This window comes from Bicyclus anynana, chromosome 4, assembly GCF_947172395.1.
Source record: "Bicyclus anynana chromosome 4, ilBicAnyn1.1, whole genome shotgun sequence".
Classification (NCBI taxonomy): Eukaryota; Metazoa; Arthropoda; class Insecta; order Lepidoptera; family Nymphalidae; genus Bicyclus; species Bicyclus anynana.
This window is the reverse complement of record NC_069086.1, coordinates 4,811,131-4,837,494: the sequence shown is the minus strand read 5'-3', so window position 1 is coordinate 4,837,494 and position 26,364 is coordinate 4,811,131. Positions and strand designations below refer to the sequence as shown.

General features: G+C 34.2%; 1 protein-coding gene across 1 annotated transcript in view; it reads right to left on the bottom strand.

Annotated features, from left to right (window-relative positions):
- Positions 1-227: 227 nt before the first annotated feature.
- LOC112042976 (division abnormally delayed protein) overlaps positions 228-26,364 on the bottom strand; it is a 164,930-nt gene continuing 138,793 nt past the window's right edge. The window contains exons 6-9 of the mRNA XM_024078211.2: positions 6,097-6,344; positions 4,901-5,027; positions 4,428-4,596; positions 228-3,986 (exon numbers count right to left, since the gene is read on the bottom strand). Of these exons, the coding sequence (XP_023933979.1) occupies positions 3,823-3,986; positions 4,428-4,596; positions 4,901-5,027; positions 6,097-6,344 (708 nt within the window). The 3' untranslated portion in view covers positions 228-3,822. The remainder of the gene's footprint in view (positions 3,987-4,427; positions 4,597-4,900; positions 5,028-6,096; positions 6,345-26,364) is intronic.

Sequence of the window (26,364 nt, the reverse complement as noted above, 5' to 3'; positions counted from 1 at the left end):
TTTGTAGATTTATATTCTATTAATGATACAGAACCACGAAAAAAAATATCCGCACTAAAGACCGAATCACCCTGTATAAAGTGCAGTTTAGCACGTTAGGCTTAGTGAAAAAATATAGACATTTATGAGTCACAGATAGACAATAAATAGAGTCATATTTCGATCAAAACTTGGGAGGTAAAACTTTAGATCTTTTATAGTTGTTTTAAATTAAATAAAACACAACATATGGTACAGAATTTATTTCACATAATATAAACACACTATCTGTCCAATAATATTTACAATAGATTAGGGATCAATTTCGTGTTACCCACGCAAATAACTATCTATTCAATTGCAATTTACTAATATCGAAGCAATATCGTATGCCTGAGAGAAAATTAACATGTTATTGCAATATATTAGTTTTAGATATATTAAGTTTAAGAACTCCTTCACACTAGCTTTTTCTTCAGATTTTTACTACCACTGTGTAAATGTACTGTACTAATTTAGCATTGCGTTATAACTATTAAGCTAGTGTGAAAGGCCATAAGGTAATCCTCAATAAGTGAGTTTCAGCCTGCAGTTGTTTGCTAGACATTATATGCTTAGCGATATATTTTATCCACTTTAATAGAATACAAATAGAAATCCAAGGAAAAGTTTCATCGTCATAATTTGACATCTACAATTGTGTTGAATTATCGTACCGTTTATAATTCGAATGCGAATTCAGTGTAGTATAGTTTGTCTACTTAAAAAGTCTCTTTGGCTTTGGAGGTTTTTCAAAAGAATTTTCAATTTATACGCTTACCCCCATATTCATAAACAAGGATTGAGATTCAAAAATCAACTTCCTTCAGTAAAGTAAAGTGGACCTAATCACGTTCACTAATAAAGTTCACTTTACTTTAAAGAAATTTCCTAATCCATGTTTATAAATAAGGCCGTTGGTGGGTAGTCTTACCACTACTTACAAAACTGAACGGACTTCTCAGATTGACTGTTAAATGCATTTTTAATAAAATATCGTTGGTGGTTGTTGGTATTTCTAAATACAATGTATGTGATTTGTTTTTTTCCAAATGTATTTCTTTTTTGTGATAGATGTTCAAAATCTAGACGCCGCTTAAAACTCACATATAAGAATTAACCATCTTGGTTAGAGTAACATCGAAATTTGATACATTCCTTGTATGGTCCTCACTGTCTTCAACAAGTAATAATAATTTACAACGCATCCAAAACACCTCTCAATTCACCATTAGATGGTGATTCGATTAACCCCAATCAATATAATTTAGATTTTTCAACTTTTACGTATTTTTTATTGCAGTTAAGTTGGAATTTTTCTTAATGTAGAATTTAATTGTCTTAATTAAAACATAACCTAAACAAACATACTTAAAAAGCTATTAAACAATGACATTTGGTAAATTTAAAAAGTCTTGATGTCCTTTGACGTACCTAACACTCGTTTACGTTTAACACGAAATATGTGATTTAAAAAAGGTAATTAAAATACAAAAAAACAAAGTAGGTATTTTCTGAAATTCTGGCTTTTAACATATTTATGCAGTTTATTTTTCTTTTGAGATTCTTTGTACGTACGTGATAGATTTTCTCGTTTTCGCAAAATACTATGTTTAGATTTAAGTTTCTATATAAACTTAATGTTTATCCACAGGATTCCACTGAAATCTACTTGCTAAGCTTGCATTACGTATACTGAGTGGGAGACCTTTTTTTGGCCAGTGTATTTGTCTTTTAATATAGTAATAATATTTAAAATATATATACTGTCCATATATTATGTCAAAATATGTTACTTTTTCTTTCAATGAATATGTGCGTAGTTCTCTGACCTATATTATAAACCGCATTGTCCACATTTAGTCTGCGTTTCAGGATGTTACCATAGCTAAACTTTAAGGACTTTCTAGAGATTGAAGAAGAAGAAGAAGAATTCGTATCTAGCAATTGATTCAACATCAAATAAGAAAGTTATTTTTATAATAACGTCAGTTTTTTAATCTTCCGTCTTAATTGGTTAACCATTTTTAGGTTATTGGCAAGTCAATACATATTGGTAATTTAAAGCTTAGTCTATACTAACCGCAGTATCACTAAAATTTACTATTTCCTTTGCATACATTATTAAAATATGAAATTTATTGATAGCTAACTATAAAAAGTCAGAAAGCAATAATTTCAAATGAGATTTCAGTTAACATTGGCAGTGTTTGTCTAAATGGAGTACACGCCTTTGTTCTAATTGTTTCGAGTGTGAAGAATGTATATGTATAAACTATATTTTAAATAAACGTATATATATATAAATAATGCAGTACATTTCGCATTAACTTATGCCTACTAAATCTGTATCACATAATATTAGATTTATTTATGACTTAATTAGAATTATAAATAATAATATTCGTAACATTAATATGGCAACAAAACATGTTACTAGCTAAGCACCTAGATCAGTAGGATTTTAGGTATTTACATAACTGTACAATCGATCCTATATATTTTGTATCACTGATGTCTAATTGTTATATTTCTCTAATATATTTATTGCCAATCAGCTAGTTTCAACATTGATTAGAGATTCTTCAAGTAATATTTATACACTAAATAAGGCTATTGAATTAACAAGCGAAAAGTTAAATTCTAGTTTATTCACTGATTTCATGAATTAATTACTATTCATAATTTTATTTTTATCACGTTAAACTCTGTATTATTTTAATGGAGGCGTATATTTATACTTTCATGTTGGATATATTTTATAATAGCATTGTAATTTAGTAAAATATTTAATATTTCGCCAATTAATTCAATATAACCTTACACACATTGACTCGCGTCATGAGTCAATTTATTCTAATAAAAATAGATCCCGAATATATTTACAAATAGATTAAACATTTTGATATGCTGTATATTACACATTAAACTGATATTATATATATTTTAAATGCATCTTTTATTATCATCGATTTCAAAATAATCGTTTCTCTTTTATACTCTGTAGTCTGAAAGCTGGCATTTAGCACTAGTATGAGACTAGCTACGTAGGACACATTATATCCTAAATCGTTTTTTATATTTGATCTGTATTAATGAAAAACAAAAACTGTTTTCCCGAAGTCAAGACTCATATTTGAGAAATTCAGATGATTAGTCGATATTTTTTTTACAATCGTCTATTTTTAAAGTTGTCACAGAAATTAGCACAATTTTGTTATTCGAAACACATATCACTTCAAATTCAACAACTTCCGTAACACCTACTTAAATGTTCCTCATTAATATCAATGTTATATCTTACAATTTGTCTTTTAAATAAGAGAAAACTACATTTACATCATCCTCTAGTAAAATACCTACAAAAGGGGCTATCAACTTTGAGTTGTTACAAACCGGTAGCACGTCTGAGATTCTTCTTATTGTTAACAGTTGTAATAACTTCGTTATTAACTGCTTGGTCAAAAGTGTCACTGATAGTACACACCTCTCTCCAAAATACTACAATAGTATAATTCGCTTTAATGCTTACACACATATTCTATATAAATATTTTTTAAAATTGGTAGCTTCTAGATGGAGGCATATATTTGGAACGAAGACGTATTTTCAGATAATTTTATTTAAACTCTAAGCTTCAATGCAAACTTAAACTATTAACCATTGTTCTCAAAAATATGTCTCCATCTTTACAGTTTCTCTGTCCGTTTTTGTCAATACATAACTTCGTCAATTAATTGTCGTCAAAGTCACATTCACTCACTTCACTTCAAACATTGATATGGATATTTTTAAGTAATTTGTTCACAGGGCTCCGCTGAGGCAGTTAACAGGCCTAAACTGGTTTAAGTATTGCAGAAACTGATATGTTGCAAAGCTGATTACAATGGACATCAGCGGTTCGAATGCAGCAGCGGATGATGTTCTAGGCGTCGATGAATACGTTGTTTCTTCAAACGCTTTGCTTCCTGTTAATAGAGAAAAATGGTTTTATTAGACCTAACATCAAAATTATAATATAGCTTTCAAAGTAGGTATATGCTCTATAGAAGATGTAAGACGTCAATCATGATTAAAGTGTAGGGTTTTGTAGAGAACTTAATATAAGGATTAACACAGAACAATTAACGCTATGATAATGAGTTACAGAGTGTGAGTTAAGTACGTAAGAGCGTGTACAGATAGGAGCTTGGCGCTCCATGATATCTGATAACTTTTTTACAATAACATAGACAATAGCCTTAGTATAGTAAGACGAATATACCCATGAATATAGTAAGAGGAATATAATATTCTACATGTATAGTCTTAATCATGACCTACTAGCGAGACTGCCGGCTGTCCAATGAAAAAAACTGTTTGGTAGCTGAAAGGTATAGTAATTTAGGAGGTAAAATAGAGAAACTTACCAGCTTCCTGTTCACCAGAACCTTCTTCACCAGACCCTTCAGCATCATATGTGGCGTCGTCTTCGCTGTAACTTCTGCCTGACCCTGAGCCCTCGTCACCAGCCTCGTCACTTTGCATGAAGGATTCAGCTGCTGGCACGGATCCAGCCCAAGAGTGGGAAACTAACACCTGTATGGACAAATAAAATGGCAATAGAAAAATCTTATAAACGCTAAAAGTTTGCACGAGTATACGAATTAATGCTAATTTAATTTATCCGAAAGGCTCTGGATGAACTTTAGCCTGGAGATATATTGTAATCAAAAATTGCACAGAATTCACTACTTATTTCGATATTCCTGTAGAAACAAGATTCTGGTCGCGCAAAATTCGTGGATAACTGTTAGTAGATATTTTCATTCTCAATTGCCTTTAAGCTGGTATATTGGTTATGTGCTTTAAATAATCTAGTGAGTTATGAAACACAGATTACCTGTCTAGCATGTTGCAATTTAACTCCCAGCACTGCTAGCCTGAAATCTTCGTGAGCGGTCGCAGTTATTTCTGGATTGTATTTCTGATCACTTATTGATGCTGATGAAACCAGTGCTTTCGTATACCTGTAGAAGAAAATATCATATATTACTCCAATGACTGAAAGATTTTATATTGAATAATTTTGACAACCGCTTTTTCATAATTGCGTTATGTATGGGCTGATGGTAGACTGTCCTGGTTAACCACATTGATGGCAAAAGCGTATATCACAATAAAAGAAAAAAGACCAAAAAAATCACTAAAAATATTAAAATATACTCGTATTATGTGCTCTTGTCAAGTTAGCGAGAGAATAAAGAATGCATGCAAAGCGTCGATAAACAAAATCAAGTAATGTTATCGCCGTTTAGTGTTGGAAATAGTAGTCTGTGACGGATATGACGTCGCCCGATCTCGTGTTGGCTTCAGTGTACTCGTGGCGTTCGAGCCGTCCACATCTCTTGTTGTGTAATTCTTAATGGGTTACTTAGGATAGGCGGGGAGAGTGACTTGAGTGGAAAAGGGGAGTGTTTGTATACAGTCAAAGGTACCTTTAACCCTACACACATCGTTCACAAGTACGTGACTCCACTCAAGGTCATTCTCTGCCATTCTAGGGTCTTATTTTGGTTACAGTTTGATTTGTTAATTAAGTTGTCCTGACAAGTGTTGTGAATCATAACCTTTGTTCGACATTAGTTTTCTTATATTTGTAATCACCTTTTGAGTCCTATAATAGTAATAACACTGCCTTCTTAGTCCAGTGATTTAACTGTTTAGTTGCGGATTATGGGGACTTAGATTCGTCTTCTGGGTTGGAAGAATAATTTTCCTTTAGTGAATACCCACATATGTAATAATACATCCCATCATTACTGTTATCGTCAATTGATAATGATCTTTGCATATATCACTCTTCTTGCAAGCAACATGGTTGTCAAAGCCCTAAAACCCTCTCTTAAAGGCTTGTACCGTTTAGTAAGATATTCATCATATCAACCCATATTTGGCTCACTGCTGAACTCGATTCTCCTCTCAGAATGAGAAGCGTTGTGCCAATAGTCCACCACGCTGGTCCAAGGCGGATTGGGCGATTTAGTGAGATATTAAAACTGTCTAATAATGATGATGACTATAATTTATGTCACTTACTCTCCAATAGTCTCGCCATTCCAGCACTGTTCATTGTTCTCATTAGCGAAGTCAGGTTCGTCGCACAGTCTGTCCGAGAGACTAGCAAACAGTTTCTTGCTAGCAGACAGTGTCGCAGCGAACTGCAAGAGCTCAGTGTCGGGCGGGGGAGCTCGGAGGGCATCTCGTCTGGATGCTCCGGGAGTAGACCAGGTGGTGGCCGTGTTCGGGGTGTCCAGTGTTGTTGGCGGGCCGCACTCTTGTCGTACCTACAACAACAACAAAAAGTTTGATCAAATGTTTGGTAATGCGTCAAGAGTTAATTTAAGCATACCATAATTATCTGTCAATAAAATTATAGTTTTGTAACATTTACAGACAAAACCTAATGTACCTAATCTACCTAACTATTAAATATCTCAAACTCAGCGTTCGATGGAGCGATATGCTTGGGGTATCTCTGCGTGATCGAATGGGGAAAGAAATGAAGAGATCCGCAGAAGATCCAAAGTCACTGATTATATAGCTCAAAGCTATAGCTCAGCGAGTCGCGAAGCTGAAGTGGCAATGGGCAGGCCGTAGGCCATATAGTTCGAAGAGTCGATGGACGTTGGGGTCCCAAGGTGCTGGAATGGCGACCGCGCACCAGATAGCGCAGTGTTGGTGGCAAAACCCCCGCTAGGTGGACCAAGGTTATCAAGCGGGTTGCAGGAAGATGGATGTTCGCGGCTCGAGACCGTTTTATTTGAAAGTCCATGCAAGAAGCTTATGTCCAGCAGTGGACGTCCATCGGCTGTTAATGATGATAATGAATTATTTAATTAGTTTATTGAATGTTTAAAACTGTATTGAGAGTAGATAATGAAACCGTAATATTAGACGTATTTTAATACTCAACTGTAAAAACATGAAATTACCTAATTATGTATTTTTTGTGCCGAGTCATTTTAAATTTATTGATATTTTCTATGCCATGTAAAGGTTACGCTGCAAATAATAGTTCTGCGCTATTACAAAACATATGATTATAATTACAAAAATAAGCACTCATTCTCGTGGCACTTATTTTAATAGTCTGTAATTTTTACGTCTGTAAAAGAAAATAGTAGCCTACACGCAAATTGGCGCAAAAACAAAGAATTGCGTCTATAATTAAATCTACATGCTAGTGACCATTTAGTTGGCTTTTTATGTTAATTATAGCCTCTTTTCTGTCGTTTGTGTGCAGTTTGTAAATGAATCATAGACTAATGAAAAAGCATAGAGTAACAAATAGAAGAACATAGTTTATGCAATAGCGTAATCTATCGGTACACAATCGTTCTAATGTTAGCAGTTTGTGTGATTTTGTAAGTACCATTTTCTACACCCGTATGTAACGCGTCGTAAGCTGTAATTATTTGAAAATAAATAAATAAATTAAAAAAAATGAAATGTTAAACTACAAATCTTTAAAGTTTAAAATTAGCGTTTTATTTTTATATTGCTTAATATTACCAAGTAAATTGTAGATAATATTAAGCAATATAAAAAATCACAAGGGTAGTTATGGTTGGTTTATTACCTTATTCAATAAATAAAGATAAAACACCTAACTAAAGTGTATAGCTACTTAATGTAAAAAATTATTAAATAAATAAGCAAATTTTATTTTCTTTTTATTTTTAACTAATTTAGGTACTACAAAAATTTGAACGACGTATCTGCAATAGATTATATCATGAGATTAATTGACCGATCCTCCGTCTATGTTTTTCCTTTTAGTATGTAAAATAAAAATACTTGTATCGAGAATAGTAAATTGCACTGACTGGAATAAAAAGTATAACCATTCTCTAACATGGCAACACTAATTATTTTTCTAATTATACAGGATGTCCGATAGAATCAGAAGCGGCGACAAGTACCTACAGCGGAATAAGAAATTGATAGCTCCAGTTTCTATGCTAAGACATGTACTCGGTAATGTTGTCAATAACTCCAAAGTTGAATAAACTGTAAATGTCAAACTCTAACTTTTAATTAGAATATATCGTAAAAAAACAGGTACGATTTACACTCAGACAAGCAAAAAGTGATATAAAAAGGCTTAATAATAAAGATCGACATAGTCAATCAATCAATATAGCGTGCAAAATACGACCTGTATTGAGGTCTTTGTAAAAATATGAAGATAAATTGTTCGTATCAGTTTCAAGTCATTTGTCAGGAACGTGAATTTGTACGCCCCCGGCGTGATAGAAACGGCTAGTGTTGCCAGGTTGAAAAGCGGGACATCTTATTTACTGAATTCGGGACATGTTTATAAAGTTTTTAAGTAGTTAGAAATAAAAAATATTAATCATGACTATCTAGTAAGTATTTTTGATGAAGTATGATATGCCAAATCGAATGTTTTGAAAGTAGAATTTTTCGGATTTTTGTTTATTCTATGGCGCAATATACGAATTCTTGCATATACAGCATATTTCCCGCTTTAAATTGATTAATTAACATAAACAAATTGTGGCGAATGCGATATGAAATAAATCCACTATTAGCTATAGACATTTTAAGATCTATTATTAGTCTTTTAGATCTAGTAATTTTCACTTTTAAATATACAATAATCTAGGGAAATCACACTCATATTTACGTAAGTAAAGTTAAGTACCTTTCGTTAGGATAAACTATTAAAGCATCATTACTAAAAAAGTGGGACACGACTTTCGCGAGCGTCCCGTAGTGACGTTCCGCAAAATGCGGGACTTTTGGCAACACTAGTGGCGGAGTTGTGCGGAAATAGACGGGTCCGTGTGAACGCCCTTCCCGACGCGCGACAAACGCAAATAAACCACGCACCTCGCCGCGCCGCGGACGCAAATAGTCGGCCACTTCGCGCACTTCCATCCGTAATTCCTAACGACGTTGTTAAAAATTGCATACCTACTTTAGATTTAATATGTAATCGACTGACTTATAGAGATTTGTATATATTACTAGCAGACGACCCTTTATAGCCGTGATAGCCCAGTGGATATGACCTCTGTCTCCGATTCCGGAGGGTGTGGGTGTCCGGGATATGCACCTCCAACTTTTCAGTGTCTCAAACGGTCAAGGAACTATTCATTTCATCGTGCATACCAGAGTTTTCCTAATTCTCTGCGTGTGTGAAGTCTGCCAATCCGCATTGGGCTAGCGTGGTGGACTATTGGGCTAACCCCTCTCATTCTGAGGGGAGACACGAGCTCAGCAGTGAGCCGAATATGGTTATTGCTAATAAAAATCACAATATGTTCCGTAGATCCAGGGATTACCCCCTACAAACTCACACACTTTATAATATTGGTATAGATGACCGGACGCATCGCAGTCTGGAAGTCGTTTTGTGTGACTCATTATATCACATCGATGGTTACAAGGTCGATGTTACACACATAGTTACACACACGAAGTTTGGGCAGTATGTCATGTGTGGTCATGAATAAATATCTTGTACATTTATATTGTTTAAAAACCATTAAAGTATTTAACGATATGTAACGGACGCCTGAATTCCTTCGCATTGTATCTACCTTATTTGACTAATCATCTTTGTTTTTAGCTTTGAACCGACTCCAAAAAAGGAGGAGGTTCTACGTTCGGCTGTATGTATGTTTTTTTTTTCGTAATCAGTCAGTCTTTTTACGTAGATAAATACACGTTATAATTGCTCGGTTGTAATGTTATCATTAACTTCACAACAGTCATTTATTTTACATGACCTAATAAATAAAATGCGTTACATTTAACGTAAATAGTAGTGTCCGACCGAAAGTTCGGCTTCGGTTTCGGTTTCGGCCGGATTTCGGCAGCAGTTTTGGCTTCGGCCAAAAATTTGCCGAAACTTTTGCCGAAACCGAAACTGATTTTGGAAGTTGTCGTGCACGCACGTATGTCGCGGCATCGCTTAACAATAATTAGTGATTTGATTGTTAATAACTGAAAAACATTTTGCTATATTTCATTTGAAAAAATAATAAAAATATTAATATTTTTTTTATATTATGTTAAATAAATTATTATAACAAACTAATAAACTGTGTTCCCATTTAATGTCCTAATTAATACAGAATAATGGGTAAAACGCACCAAACTGCAGTATTTTAAGTAATTGTATACTTGACCACGTGAGTTTCGCTTTCGGTTTCGGCCGAAACTGAAGCCATGACCAAATATTCGGTTTTAGTTTCGGTTTAGGCCAGAAAACCAGTTCCGGTCTGTACCTCTAGCTCTAGTAAATAATAATAATCAAAGAAAATCATTTAACAGAAGTCGGAAGCGATATTAATATTTTATAGAGGTAAAGTTTGTGGTATTGCAGGAGGTAATGCAATCTCTGGTTCTACTAAGCCGATTTTGAAAATTGTTTGTTTGTTTACAACCAAAAAGCCACATTATTTGTGGGTGGCATATGCTATGTTTTATCCCCTGATTCTCACGGGAACGGGAACTACGTGGGTGAAACCCTGGGACAAAGGCTAGTAAAAATATTTGTATACATTGTACCCGTAGTATGACTCGAATGTCATCACGCCCAGTAAGCGGTACTTGTGCATAAAAAAATAATGAAATGACCATAAAGTCCAAAAGTCAACCACAAACCACACACTCGCACAGAGCGTTTAATTTAATACCAAATTACAAGCATTCCGAAAAAGAGCACGTACATCATTACCGGCAAGTAATGGGGTTTAATGACACAATCCAGGGAAGAAAAAAGCTTTTCTCGTCTTGTTTTCAAGAGCGAAATAACTGCTGTATACTGTGCGCTCGTTGCATTTTAATTAGTAACTGGGGTTGAGTAAATAGTTTTTTATATTTATTATTTTAATAATATGAACTTTTATTTTCATTTATTTAAACTCGTGTCAAAAAAAATACTTATAATTAGAAAGAAAGAAAGAAAATTATTTTATTTGGACACACACACACATAATACACAAAAGACAACAAATACCTAAAACAAAAGAAAGAAATTTTAAAAATATAGTAAACTAATAATTCAAAGATATTAAACTAATGATTAAATTAAATCCAAAAAAATGATGTGTGTGGTACCAAAATGGTCACCACTCAGCATGCGCTACGCTAGTGATGGATGCACCAGCGTAGCGCTGGTCTTCCGTGGAGCCATGTGGTGACGCGGGCGGAAACAACAAGAAGGAACTATGAGTTTAGTTTTAATTAGGAAATTAAAACTAAACTTATAGTGATATAACTCAGAGCGATCTCTTATCATAAAATCGACCAAGGTTGTCACATTTTTAAATACGTCAGAGGTCCTCAAAGCTCATGTTAATGTAAGGTTTCTATTTGTGATAACCATACATTATTCTAAAGCGATATCTGATATTAACTTCCAGGTACCTGCTACACCGAAATGGAATGTATAATTAGTAAGTCTGATGTGTTATGCAATGCATATAGCATGTCGTGCGGTTATCCATATATTAGTACTGACTATTATGTACTCTGAAAGGCGATCAATGACTAATCCCATTGTTCTACGTTTAATTATAATAAAGTGTAACACCTTTGTTTCTCAAGTTACAACTAAATAGTGGTGTTCAAAGTATATAATTGTACTCTGTCACGCATCACAAGAATATAGATTTTGATGATTTTCCAATATGAGAAATTACTCTAATACTCTAATTCAATTAAAGCTTTGGGAAAGTGCTGGAATGGCGACCCCGCACTAGTAAGCGCAGTGTTGGTCGACCCCACACCAGATGGACTGACGACATCAAGCGAGTTGCAGGGATTCGCTGCATGCTGATGATGATGAATTAAAGCTTATTGGATTACTAGAGGAGAGACTTTATATTCTTTACAAGTTAGCACATGCCTACAATCGCTCCAGATGGTAAGTGATGATGCAATCGAAGATGAAAGCGGGCTAACTTATTACGACTAGGTTGAAAATCCACACCCATTTTGGTTTCTACACGACATTATCGGAATGCTGAATCTCTTGGCGGTACGTTTTTGCCGATAGAGTGGGAACTAACCACAGCTGAAGCCTGTCAGACCTGGAACAATTAAGAAAACCTCAATCGGCTCAACCGGGGATCGTACGTAGGACCGTCTACGTCTTGTAAATCCAGCGCACATACCATTGCGCCACGGAGGCCGACAAAAATGTATTCTACATTAAGCGTAGCTTAAGGTAAGCGAACGCTTGTTAGATTACAGTAGGTAGGTTAGGTAGGTAGAACCTACATAGATTTTATCAAAGATCAAGTTGTCTTGCTGGACATACAATCGCCAGATTAATACAAGATAATCAATTAAACACTCATTAGTGATGTAGACGAGTGGATAATTACGACACACGATAAATTATAACAGTTTACCAGCTAAAGTACTTAAAACATTTTTATTATACACATAGAGGTTGATTGAAGTCGGCATTACAGACAGTAAGTCGTTTCGAAAACTACTAACGCGTTAATGAACCAACTACTTATACTTGTACATATGTTTTCTGTGACTGGAGTTCGATTCCGCTATTTTATATTCGTTGATGAAATATTCGCCTATGTCACATTTTATTCGAATTTGAACTTCGTTTCTATGGGATGCCAAAATTAAAATATCACTAACGACGTCTCCATGAAAACCAACGATTTTACAGCGCTGTAACTTTACAGAAAGATTTTGACAGCCTCTCTGGTACAGTTACAACAGCACCAGAGAGGCTGTCAAAATCTCAGGCTCAGTGGCGTGCACAGGGTTTTAATAGTAGGTAGTGCGTTACATTATACGTACAAATTGTACAAAAAAGATTTTAGCCCTTGATTGCAATCTCACCTCACCTCACTCTTTGAATGTAAGCAGTGGCGTGCAATAATGCATTGCCTACCCTGAAGAATCATTGCAAACCTGTATTGAAGATGGAATTTTCTTTTTTGTACAATTTGTACGTAAATGCCTACCCTAGCTAAGACCTTATGCACGCCACTAAGTAAGTGATGATGCAATCTAAGATGGAATTGTACTAACTTGTTAGGCATAGAACGAAAATCCACACCCCTTTCGGTTTCTACACGACACCATGCCGGAACGCTAAATCGCTTGGCGGTACGTCTTTGCCGGTAACTAGCCACGGACGAAGCCTGCTATAAATCGGCCCAGCCGGGGATCGAACCCAGGACCTCCGTCTTGTAAATCAACCGCGCAAACCACTGCGACACGGAGGCCGTCAAATGTTGATGATACCTATATTTATAATGACATTTTCCAGTTATACAATCTAAACAATTAAGATATAAAATTGTATTCAAATATTTATTCAAATACCACATTTTACAGTTAGTAATTAGTAGCAAGACGCCTGTCGCCAGTTTATTGTACTAAGAGGTTTTCAACAAGTATTTATAAGTGACATGTGGGTGTTTAAAAAGCCTCTTGCATTGGCAAGTACATGCCGATATGTTATTTCACTTAAATGACCATATTCAAAGTGTGTGAAATATTCTTAACCTAATATAAATATGTTTATTATTGAATTTTTCCCATATTGTATCGTTTTTGAACTGAAGTTTGCTGTTGAAAATCTTAGTTAAACACGTCTTATTTGCTACTAGACGCCTGCGTATTATTCCGACTTTAAATACTCTTACGTAACTAATTATTTCCACTGCGTATGACAATGAAAAATAAAACTTCACACAGATTCTAAAATATGTAGATTAGACTAGGTAGGAAAATAATGATGATTTTCCAAGAGTATCTAAGACTATTATTAGTATTAAAAATTAGATTATATCGAATAGGGATGATGACAGTTTTTTAAATCTGTACATATATAAATTAAGAGTAGGTATGCTAATAGTAAAGCATTACTTTCGGAGCTACAGGGATTTAAATGGTCAGATTTGCGGCGCTGAAAAACGGCCCGGTATCGGTATAAGGTAATGAAATTCACTTTATAACCTACTGTTTATGCATCTGATTATATCGACTATATAGTCGAATCTATAATGTATACTGAATCTATCGACTATGATCCCATCACTAGAAGATAATAATTAATATGAATATTGCGTTCTGTGGTTGCATCACTTCGATCAGACGTCGCGACAAAAACTTAAATGGAAATCTCGTTAATGGCGTGTCAATTACTATTTTACGCCATGGTTTCAATGGTGTTATATTACCTACTTATTTACATAAACGTCGCATAAACTATATAATTTATACTATACTAGTTATGCATTTATTTATTTCACCAAAGTGTATCCAATTCTTGTAGGAATATCGGGATAAAATATAACTATGTACTACATCAGACTATCTATGTATCATCCGTTGAACCGTTGTTGAATAATCAAACATCCATAAAATAATCGTAATATTTTCTAAAAAGAGATGGTCCATTTCAGGTCCACTCGTGTACCTCGTATCATTAAAATTTTAAAAATACAAGGATTATAAAACAATCTAAATGAGTGAATAAATCTAATTAAATAAAAAAAAAAAATTCAAGTTTTGAGTTTTATCAAGATGGCGATTGCGAAAGCAACTATGACTTGACAAATTGACAGCAAACGTCAAATCGACTACTGCATTGAAAACGTCATCGATCCGCCATTGTTACCCTTAATAGTGTTGAATTTTGTGGGAGAGAACAATATTTCGAAAGAAGTAAAGTAAATTCGTGGATTTGTATAATCAAAAATAGTTAAAAAATATATTTTCTTTTATTTCCGCCAGGGTACAATGACTGATCCTGGGCTCCATACAATATTGGACCATCTCCTTTCTCATCTTTTCTGCGCAATCTTCCTTATTTTCGTTCGAAAGTATGAAAACAAAAAGAAATCTAACATTTATTTTAAAGTAATTCATATTTACGATTAAGTTCGAAAAATATAAACCTACTTCGGCAGTAGATTAATAAAACTGGCAAACAAAATTGACAAAAGCTGGTTCCTGTACTGTGTAACTAAAATGAAACTTTGTATTGTTTTAGCTGCGACTTTTTGTGCGGAAAAGGAAGGCAGCAGAGCTTTTGTCACTGAGAAACCATTTTTGTTTGGGAAACGCTTACCAACACAAAATAGTAGCTGTATTCAACTTGGCGTTTTTAAATGCTGCAAAGGTTGTTTTTGCGATTGAAGATTAAAGTAATTGTTTTTAACGACGTCTAGGGTCTGCTGCATAGTTTATTTATATAATTGGATTTGGATTCAATTTTCCATTAAATAATATTAACCACTAGCTGACGCCGCGCGGTTTCACTCGCGTGGTTCTCGTTCCCATAGGAATACGGGGATAATATATAGCCTTCCTCGATAAATGTGGTACCTAAAAGAATTTTTCAAATCGTAGCAGTAGTTCCTGAAATTAGCGCGTGCAATCAAACAAACAAACCCTTCAGCTTTATAATATTAGTTTAGATATCTTATCAAATTGGATAACCTATATTCCCTTTCCCCTGAAATTTGTTGAAAAACTGTGTTAGGGGTAAGCACGAAAATAGTTCGGTTAGTTTAGACTTCTTTCTTCCTTTCTTTTTTAAAGAATATTGGCCAAATCCTGTTAAATAGGACCAATATTCCCTTTCACCTGAAATTAGTTGGAAAGACTGTGTTAAAAGTGGGTACGAAAACAGTCCGCCATTGGGGATGGAACCCATGACCTCTAGGTTTTAAATGCAACTTAATAGCTAGGAGCTATTGAGACTTAAATCTTAACGTTGTTCAAGCCAGGGCTTGTCTCTGGGAAAGTCCTTAAAAAAGGAGACTATAGAAATCTTTGTAATTATAAAGAATATAAAGGTTAAACTGACCTTAAAACCCATCTTATTGTAAATAACTGCGTTCGGCTCAACGATCGGCTTAACGCCAGTTTCTAGCTCAAATTTATAGCCGCTTACGCCGGCCGTAAAATCGCATCCGAAGCGAAATAACTAATTTATTTACATGAGGCTGCAAATAATAACTAATAGGCTGTTAGATTATTCATTGCAATAATATTAGCATATAGCCTTGTTTAGTATAGGCCTTGTTTTATTTGGAAGTACGGAAAATGTCAAAAACTAAATCATTCGATCATTTACTTTTGGGTCTACTTGTACTCAGAAATAACTTTTTTATTCTCTACAAGTTAGCCCTTGACTACAATCTTACCTGATGGTAAGTGATGATGCAATCTAAGATGGAAGCGGGCTAACTTCTTAGGAGTAGGATGAAAATCCACAGCCCTTTCGGTTTCTACACGACATCGTTCCGGAACGCTAAATAGCTACGGTACGTCTTTGCCGGTAGGGTAGTAACTAGCCACAGCCGAAGTCTGCCACCAGCCAGACCTGGATCAATTAAGAAAACCTCAATCGACCCAGCCGGGCATCGAACCCAGGACCTCTGTTTTGTAAATCCACGCGCACACGATTGCGCCACGGAGGCCGTCAAAGTACCTAACCAAAAATCAATTATTTATCAGTAGTAGGTACGCATGTTTGCAAAGCTAGCAGGAAATAGGATTTGTAATTAAACGAAGAGCGGAAATTATAGTCGGTACTAAAGCTCGTAATAGATGAGGTTTGAAGCCTTTAGACATAATGTATTTGTAACTAAAATCTATTTTAAAAAAATCCCAGAGAACTTACTGAAGTTTGTATTGAAGAATCATTCTTTATTAGAACCGCGATAGCCCAGTGGATATGACCTCTGCCTCCGATTCCGGAGGGCGTGGGTTCAAATCCTGTCCGGGGCATGCACAGTCGTGTGCATTTTAAGAAATTAAATATCAAGTGTCTCGAACGGTGAAGGAAAACATCGTAAGGAAACCTGCATACCTGAGAATTTTCTTAATTCTCTGCGTGTGTGAAGTCTGCCAATCCGCGTTGGGCCAGCGTGGTGGACTATTGGCCTAACCCCACTCATTCTGAGAGGTGACTCGAGCTCAGCAGTGAGCCGAATATGGGTTGTTGAATGATGATTAGTGCCAAAGTCCGCATATCTGCTACCATTTCACAATTATAAAAGTGTACAGATTTTCATGAATTTTGGTATAGACATAAATTGGACCTAACATATGCTTTTTCTTCTTGTCCTGGAAAATCCATTGTTTTCACGGTATTTGTAAACAACAGAATTTTACAAATTTTTTGTAACTCTCTATAATGTATAAAAGCCATTTAAATGAAATACCAGGGTTAATTACAGAATGGTCGACATAACCTATATTTATGGAAATTTTATTTGCGAAAAATTTATTTACTAAATTGTAACCACATTTGAGGTAAACAAAATGTAATTTTATTTATTTATCTATTTATAAAAAACATGATAAGATGCTTACATTAATGTTACATTCCGTTAACTTTCACCTATGACCAAAGCAATAAAAATCGGAAACCAGTTAATATAAAAATCGGTAGTGGGCTGAATTTATCATAGCCATAAAGACGTATTGAAGTTTAATAAATAAGTGTGATGTTGTCAATAAATCGCGTTCACCAAAGAGCGGCGCCTACGCAAGAGTGCACTTCGTGACCCGTAGCCGCTAATAGTCCAAGAGACAACCGTAAAAAATACATAAAACCAACATTAATAACTTCACACGCGCTACGTAAGTATAATTTTAAAGTTGACGGCTGATCAAAGTGGAAGTAAACCTAAAGCAAAATAATCTTGCAGTAGCATTATTCTGTAATGGCATTTGTATGGCTCAACATTGTAAGGTTTGAATTTGTCTCTGTCTAACACAATGATGCAGATAGAGAGAAATAGAGACAATTTTCAAACTTACACTGATTTAAGATATAAAAACATCGTTATAGTATAACGCTAGAGCGTAGCTAGGATATTTGACGCTGTGGATATGGTAATGTCCAGCATGTCGAAACGCGTGTTCGCTAATAGCCCAAGAGACAGCTGTAAAAAATGCATAATCCTTGGTTAATGATGTGACACGCGCTACGAATAATTTTAAAGTTGATGGAACGAGATGATAGTCCACCTGATCAATGTGGAAATCTTTCGTCTATCGGCGTACCACGTAAGGAACACTTGCTAGGATAATGACCTGACACGTGTCTCTTGTGTCCGCTAATAGCCCAAGAGACAAACGTAAAAAATACATAAACCCACATTATTTAATGATGTGACACGTGCTACGAATAATATTAAAGTTGACGGCAGATGGCCCATCTGATCAAAGTGGAAGTAAAATAAATATAAAAAATTAAATAATCTTGCAGTAGCAGTATTCTGTAATGATACTTGTATAGCTCGTCATTGTGAGTTTTGACTTGTTATTTTGTCTCTGTCTAACATAATACTGTAGATAGAAAGAAATAGAGACGATTTCAAAACTTACACTGTCAAGATATAAAAAAATCGTTACATAATAATGCTACTGCGCTAGCTAGATTAGACGCTGACTGGACATGCTATTGTCCAGTATTGAGACGCATTTTTGCTAATATCCCAAGAGGCAATCGTAAAAAAAGCATAATCCCTCATTAATGATGTGACACGTGCTACGAATATTTTTAAAGTCGATGAAACTAGCAGATGGTTCACCTGATGTGGAAAAATTTCGTCTATAACAGAACCACCACACAAGGCACACTTGCTAGGCTTCAGTACGTCATTTGTGTCCGCTTATAATCCAAGAGACAATCGTAAAAAAAATTAATCAACGTTGATGTTGTGACACGCGCTACGAATTATTTATAAAATTTAAGACACAAACAGATGATCAAAGTGGAAATCTTTGCTGTGGGTCTTCGCCATGGTTTACATCAAACACGAAAATTTTCGAGCATCACACCGGTTGGCAGAAGTGTGTTTTGGACTCGCTAGGTGTCACGGAGCATTTAAAAGAATATATTTTGTTTATAGCCATATTGTGGCTTTTTAATATGACCATACCCCTGTAACAAAGCGTATCAGCAGTTAGTAGGAATTAGTATAACACAAACTTTGTGGGATGATACCTCTTTGACTTCAGCCGGCCATTATAACCATGAAGCTATTGTGGATTAAATTGAAATAAACACAGCTCGCATAGTTAACAGTTGTGTAACCTCTCATTTCAGATACACAGACGTGAAACCTTAGATAAACCTTTACAAACAATTACGTAAGAATATGACCGTAAAGATGGATCGGAGTTTAATAAATAAGTGTGATACGGCGATACATCAATAAATTGCTTCATAAAGGCCGCTCCGGCGGCGCCTACGCATGCCATGGCCCGAGTAATATATACTGGCCATTAGCAGCAATGCTGTTCACGTACAATAAATGAGCATTGCAAAATATTCCTTTGCTATGCTCATTTATTGCCAAATAAAGCTTTGCTATAACCAATGAAATGTCTTAAATTTTATCCCCACCTGTTGTTTGCTCTATTAATGTAACACATGCTTTATTTGGGTGAAACGCGCTAAAACATAATGACAGATATAATAATTAAATGTAAGCAAGGGTTAATTTTCTAAGAAAATGGGGTTTTTTAAATTGAAAATCACGTGTCTCAAACGGTGAAGGACAATCATCGTGAGGAAACCTGCATACCAGAGAATTTTATTAATCCTCTGCGTGTTCTGCGTGTCTGCCAATCCGCATTGAGTCAGCGTGGTGGATTATGGCCTAACCCGTCTCTTTCTGAGAGGAGACTCGAGCTCAGCAGTGAGTCGAATATGGGTTGATAACGATGAAGGGTTAATATTACTAATCAATTCATATTTGGGGCGTGGGTAGGTGTGGCAGACGAAGGACAACTAAAAGCGGTCCATAGTTTTCACTACTAGGTACGAAAGGACATAAAGAAGAAAGGTTAATAAACGTGCTGTGTTCTATTAAAATTAAGCCAAAGTAGCAAGTTGCAGTAGAAATATGCTAGATGCAATACCTACTTGATAGCTATAACAGTCAGTATCAGAACAATTAAGAAATAAAGGAGCAGAAAACAATACAAAATAATATAATAAATATAGGTACCTTCAGCATACAGAAGTTAGCCTATGCTAATAAAAATTCAATGGTCATAGATCAAAAGACAGAAAATAAAATTATTTATGCACGGACGTGCGTAATTGGACGTTTAGAATAATAAGTAAGCACATGTTAAGTACATTGCTAACTACTACTTACGTATAAGCTTGTTATATATACTGTGGTATAAGTGAATTTTAAAATACTAAAATTTTTAATAAAAAAGAAAAACTATTTAATTTTCACAGAATCTCCTAACTAATTACTACCATAGCGCAAGCATAAATTAATTTACAAGCGGCCGCCGCAGACGCTACAATTTTCACGGCGACGCCATTTTTACGATGTTTGAATTGCTTTTAAATTACGCTAATTTCCATTTACGCATAATTAAACAAAGCCGTAAAATAAATGAGTAGCATTTGTAGAGAGAAAGCTCGTGCGTAGGCGGCCGGCGCTAAACTGATGCAGGGCCTACGAACCTTTTATTATATTATACTACGAGTAACGGTTCTGATACACGCAACGATAAGCTAATTGCATTTTAAGTCTAGATATTATATTTGCTTATGCACAGTGAAAGTATCGTAAAGATTGGTTGAGTACGATAACAATGACATCGTTCTAGCACCTTTTGTAAGTAGATTCGCAAGTGATTTGGACGGAGCGCCTATTAGGTAGGACGTAATAGATAGATTTGAAGTTTCGCCTCGTTAACAATATCATTGAGTTAGCCCTAAAGACGCATCAAATGTGCAAAATCGCTTGATATACGATACAATAGAAAGTCATTGCTTTTGCTCGCATTTAGGACTACGTCTTTATCGAGTGCTTCTTTTTCTGCAGCTTGTTATGTGTCCAAGTCATAAAAACTACCACTGTAGTTACCACTTGAAATAAGGAAAAGCTTTCAAAATGTACGGAAAATCTTTACGTTGCTCATTGCTCTTCCATATATCATGAACTTTTTGTCAACACCAAACTGAACGCTATTGATTGATCTCTCTTAGTAATTTAAATACATATTGAGAGATTAGCTGGAAATCATCGATGTATAACATCATCTAATTTTTCTGTAAGAGATGTTTGACATTAGAAATCATCTATACTAATATTATAAAGCTGCAGAGTTTGTTTGTTTGATTGAATGATATAAAGAAGAAGAAGAAGAAGAAATATACTTTATTGTACATTAAAAACAAAAATAAACAATAACTTATAATAACACTTAGAAACTAATGTACAAATGGCGGTCTTATCGCTAAAGAGCGATCTCTTCCAGACAACCACTGTGGAAGAGAAAAAAAAAAACGTAAGCACCGATTCGGGTATACGCACACAAAAAATAAGAAAAGTTAAGTAATTTAAATACATAAATATTATACATAATAATACATAATACATAATAATAATACATAGACTATACTTAACTACATCATACATATATACAAAGAAATACATATATACATACATACATACATACATACATACATACATACATACATACACACATACATACATACATGAAAACCTGCAAAACATAAAAACAAGACGGCATCTAAGGGAAGACAAAAGAAAAATAAATAAACAAAATAATTCAAAAATAATAATAAATAAACATAATACACATACAAGCGTAATTTGGATTAATAAGTTAAATTAAAAGATCAGGGAGGAAAAAAATGCATGTTTACCAGCCGTTTGAAAGAGGTTAGAGATTGGGCACGCCGAATGTCTAAGGGCAATGAATTCCAGAGCCGAGCAGCTTTAACAGAAAAGGATTTAGAATAGAAGGAAGTATTATGGGAAGGAATTTTTAAGATTAGGTTGTCTTCAGAGCGAAGGGAGCGACAGTGAGTATCACTTAGAAAGCTAAAACGCTCTTTTAAATAAATCGGAGTCGTAGGATATAAATCTAACAAACAAACAAACTCTTCAGCTTTATAATATTAGTATACATTGTACTGGTAGCTGTAACTTATGAAATCGTTTGCATATATCAGACACTTTCCATAAAGCTTTAAAAGGCTTTTATAATAGAAATATGCAAGTCGAGAACAAATGTTGACTTAGAATTTTCATGGTAATAGTATAGCTGTTCGGTTTCGAGCCCAGTGAAGTCAGCTGTTTTATTGTATGAGTATTATAATGTTTATTCATAGTTAGGTAGGTGTTTTATTACGATGCACCATTTTAAAATCATGTAATGTATTTTTAAACAAACACAGTATTGCTGAAATACATTTTTTTTTAAATATTCAAGTTTAAATCTCTTATCTATACTAATATTATAAAGCTGAAGAGTTTGTTTGTTTGAACGCGCTAATCTTAGGAACTACTGGTCCGATTTGAAAAATTCTTTCAGTGTTAGATAGTCCATTTATCAAGGAAGGCTATAGGCTATATTTTATACACGTATTCTTACGGAAACGGGAACCACGCGGGTGAAACCGCGCGGAGTCGACTAGTCTTAAATGTACGAGTAACTATTATTATTAGACGTGGATCTAAACGTACTCGTAGAAGGAAAATAAGTATCGCAAAAAAACGGTGTGACGCGGAATTGAGTTATTTCACGAACATTAATTGTAATGTATTTTGTTATTTTAAAAAGGTTATATAACAAACATTAATAATAAAATAACAATGAGAATAAATATATGAATATATTTTTATTCGGTATTATCAAATGAAAATATATTAATACCATAATCATTCGTACGAGAGTTTTAACGTCCATTTAAAAAGTTTGAATTCTCGTGCGAATGACGGATAAATGACGTCAATATGCAACGAGCATTATCTAATTACAAAAGAATGTAGATTTTAGTTTATTTTTTAGAAATAATATTTCACAGCATTCAAGTTTACGTAAACGATATCCACGAAATTTGCAACATAACTGTGCATTATAACAAAAACCTTATAAATTATTTATAACAATCAAACAATAAAAAACCAAAAATATCTGAACAATGCGTTCATCCACCTATAAATAAATTATTAATTTCTAACAAATAAAACTCATAGACAAGTTATAAAGATCTGTGATTTAAATAAATTAAGCACGGTTGTTGTATAATTTGGCTATTATCTCTATAATATATACAGATATGTAGAAGTCATCGACACGAGTGATGAAGCTATCGAATTAACGTCTGCAGATAAGCGCCGGCGCCCGCCCACGCCTGCACTTTCCCGCAAACCACAAAGCCTTCATTAAAAAGCGAACCTTATAAACTTATTTATTATTTAGCCTTGGCCGTGTATGCCGCGATAACCCAAATATTCGCATCATCGCGATGTATAGCCAAACATTTGCGAATACTTCGGGCGCTTTGGGCAAAAAAACACTCCGCTCCGACTTCGCGAATATTGACTCAAACATAGTCGCGATGTGTGCGTTTCACATTACAATAGTCGTATCACAATTTTCTTCACCTTAATATATTGATAGATTTGAGCATTCACTTGTAAACAGAGCATTCAAGCATTCGCTGTTTTTATATTTGTCGAACTGAAAAACGAGCCGAGCCAAGCGTAGAGCCAAATATCGCTACGAACATCTTGAGAATTCTAGCGAACGCTATAATCGATGTCTCCATTAAATCTGCTCGCTAGAATGCTCGCCAGAACGCTCGATAGAATGCTCGCTAAAACTGATCTCTTAATTTTTCTGTGATGTAACATTCGCACGAATGCTAGCATACTAGCTGACGCCGCGCGGTTTCACTCGCGTGGTTCCCGTTCCCGTAAGAATATGGGGATAGTACAACCTATAGCCTTCCTCGATAAATGGGCTATCTAACATTGAAAGAATTTTTTTGAATAGCCCATTTATCGAGGAAGGCTATAGGCTATATATTTTATCCCCGTATTCCTATGGGAACGGAAACCATGCGAGTGAAACCGCGCGGCGTCTACTAGTACTTAGATATTATTATGAAGTAAGATTTGGTTTTTTGTATATTTGCTGCGATTTAACTCAAAACTACTCAATCGATTTTAAAAATCCATTTGCATTTATACAGAGTGCTCGGGTGTATTTAGAAATGTAATTTGTGACCGATCAAAACAAATAATAGATAATAAATAATATACCTATTACCTACTCCTATTTCTACAAAATTGAAAAATCAATATTATTTTATAGAAGATATAATTTATGCAAAATGCACACTGGAGGTAAAATATAGTCTTTGTTAAAATTAATAAACGAATATAAATTATTAATGTTATATTAATTTTAATCTAAAACAGATCTGCTAAACGTAATTTTACTTAATATTAAATTTTGTAAATGTGTTTGTTTGTTTAACTTTAACTGTTTATTAATATTGTCATGAGATTTTGAACATGATTTTTTATGAAAAACAAAAAGAGGTAAGTTATGGTTTTTGACCGATTGACCTCTTGCAATCACTTATATTCAAATTTACCAATAAGCTAATGAGATCGTAAAATAATTATGGTAGAACAATGCATATCAAATATTTTCAAAATATCTATTTAAAGCTAAAATAATGAAGTTATTGAGCAATATTACAATAAATAAAAGTAGGGTAACGCAAAACAAAAGAGATAAGCAAAAAATTAGTATTAGTGGGAAAAATCCTATATAGCCCGACACCTCTACCTGAGTTTGAGTATTTTGAGTTTGGGTATCCAGCAAATATCGTCCCGATACAAAAAGAAATTAAATTTGAATAAAAAATTATACTAAAAAATAGACCCACCATTTATGATACAAAAATCATAATTTGTCCGAGCTGGGAATCGAACTTTAGACACCTTTATAAAGCAATACTAAGATAGTTGAACCAGAAAGACAGTCTGAAGAATAAATGGAGTTTTCTAGTTCACGAGTACGAACGTAAAAATACACACAATGTAAAAATAAAATAAAAGATCTGACTGTACCGAGAGTGGAACACAAACCTATTACCATGAAAATTGAAAGTCAACATTTCCCGGGACTTCAGCCTTTTACCTACCGTAAAAGCCTTTTCAGCCCTTTCAAACTGTATTGTAGCTAACGTTGTTCTATACATTTTCAATTTGAAACCGCATTTCGCAGTATACTTATCAAAAAGTTATGAGTAAGCACCCATTCGCACGAGAGTTTTTTTAACGGACGTTTAAAAAAGTGATCAAATATAATGTGAAGGTCTATTTTCAACGCCCAAAATTGAAAATGCTCGTAAAAACGTCGTGCATTATCTTAATATTTATAAATGCAAAAGGTCAATACGAAAATACAAACGACATACAAACATGAAATTTGGTAGGGTAATTTATAGACCGTAGACGGACCTCTAAGAACGGATTCAAGGCGGACGAAGTCGCGGGTCTCTGCTGTCTATACTAATATTATTAATGAAAAGTAAGTCTGTCTGTCTGTTATCTTTTCACGGCTAAACGGCTGAAGCGATCAAGATGAATTGTGGTAAAATGGTACGAGTAAATGGGACCTTGGAGCAAAACATAGGGTACTTTTGGGTAACACCCCCTTCTATTTTTGTTTTTGACCCAAAAACAAAAATAGAAGGGGGTGAAATAGGGTTGAAAGTTTGTATAGAAAGTCCTTCAGTTTTAGAGTTACAGTTTCAAAAATTTGTTTATAAATCATGAAAAAACACATTATATTTCGTATTTTTTCAATATTGTTTAAAATTCAACCCCTAAAGTAGTGAAATAAGTTTTAAACTTATTTTGTGGTTGTTCATTATGAATATTATTTAAACGGGTACACACCACGATCGTGGTCGCGGCTGTGACCACGATCATTAAAAAATCTCGTCGTTTTATCATGGTATGTACCCGTTTTAATAATATTCATAGTGAAATAGGGGTTGAAAGTTTACATATATTTTCACACGGACGAAGTCGCGGGCATCCGCTAGTATGTATATAAATAATGCTCGTAATTTATTTATTTATTTATTTATTTATTTATTTATATACATAACAAGTGCCCAGAGAAACATTACAGTTTCCCAATTCGTTTCTCGAGCAATCAGGAATAATAATTACTACAATAAATCTTAAATTACAAAATGAATATTAAGCAAAAAAAAATAAATTAAAAATAATAAATTCAAATTCAAACAAATTAAAAATTAAAAATAATACATTCAAATTCAATCAAATTAAAAATTAAGAATAAATTAATATTAACCAATTCAAATACATTAAAATTAAACAATTCAAATAAATTAATAATAATAGTTAACAATTAAAATACACAAAACAAAAATAATAATAATAATAATAACAATCAAAATGAACTATTCAAAAAACAATATTAAAAATG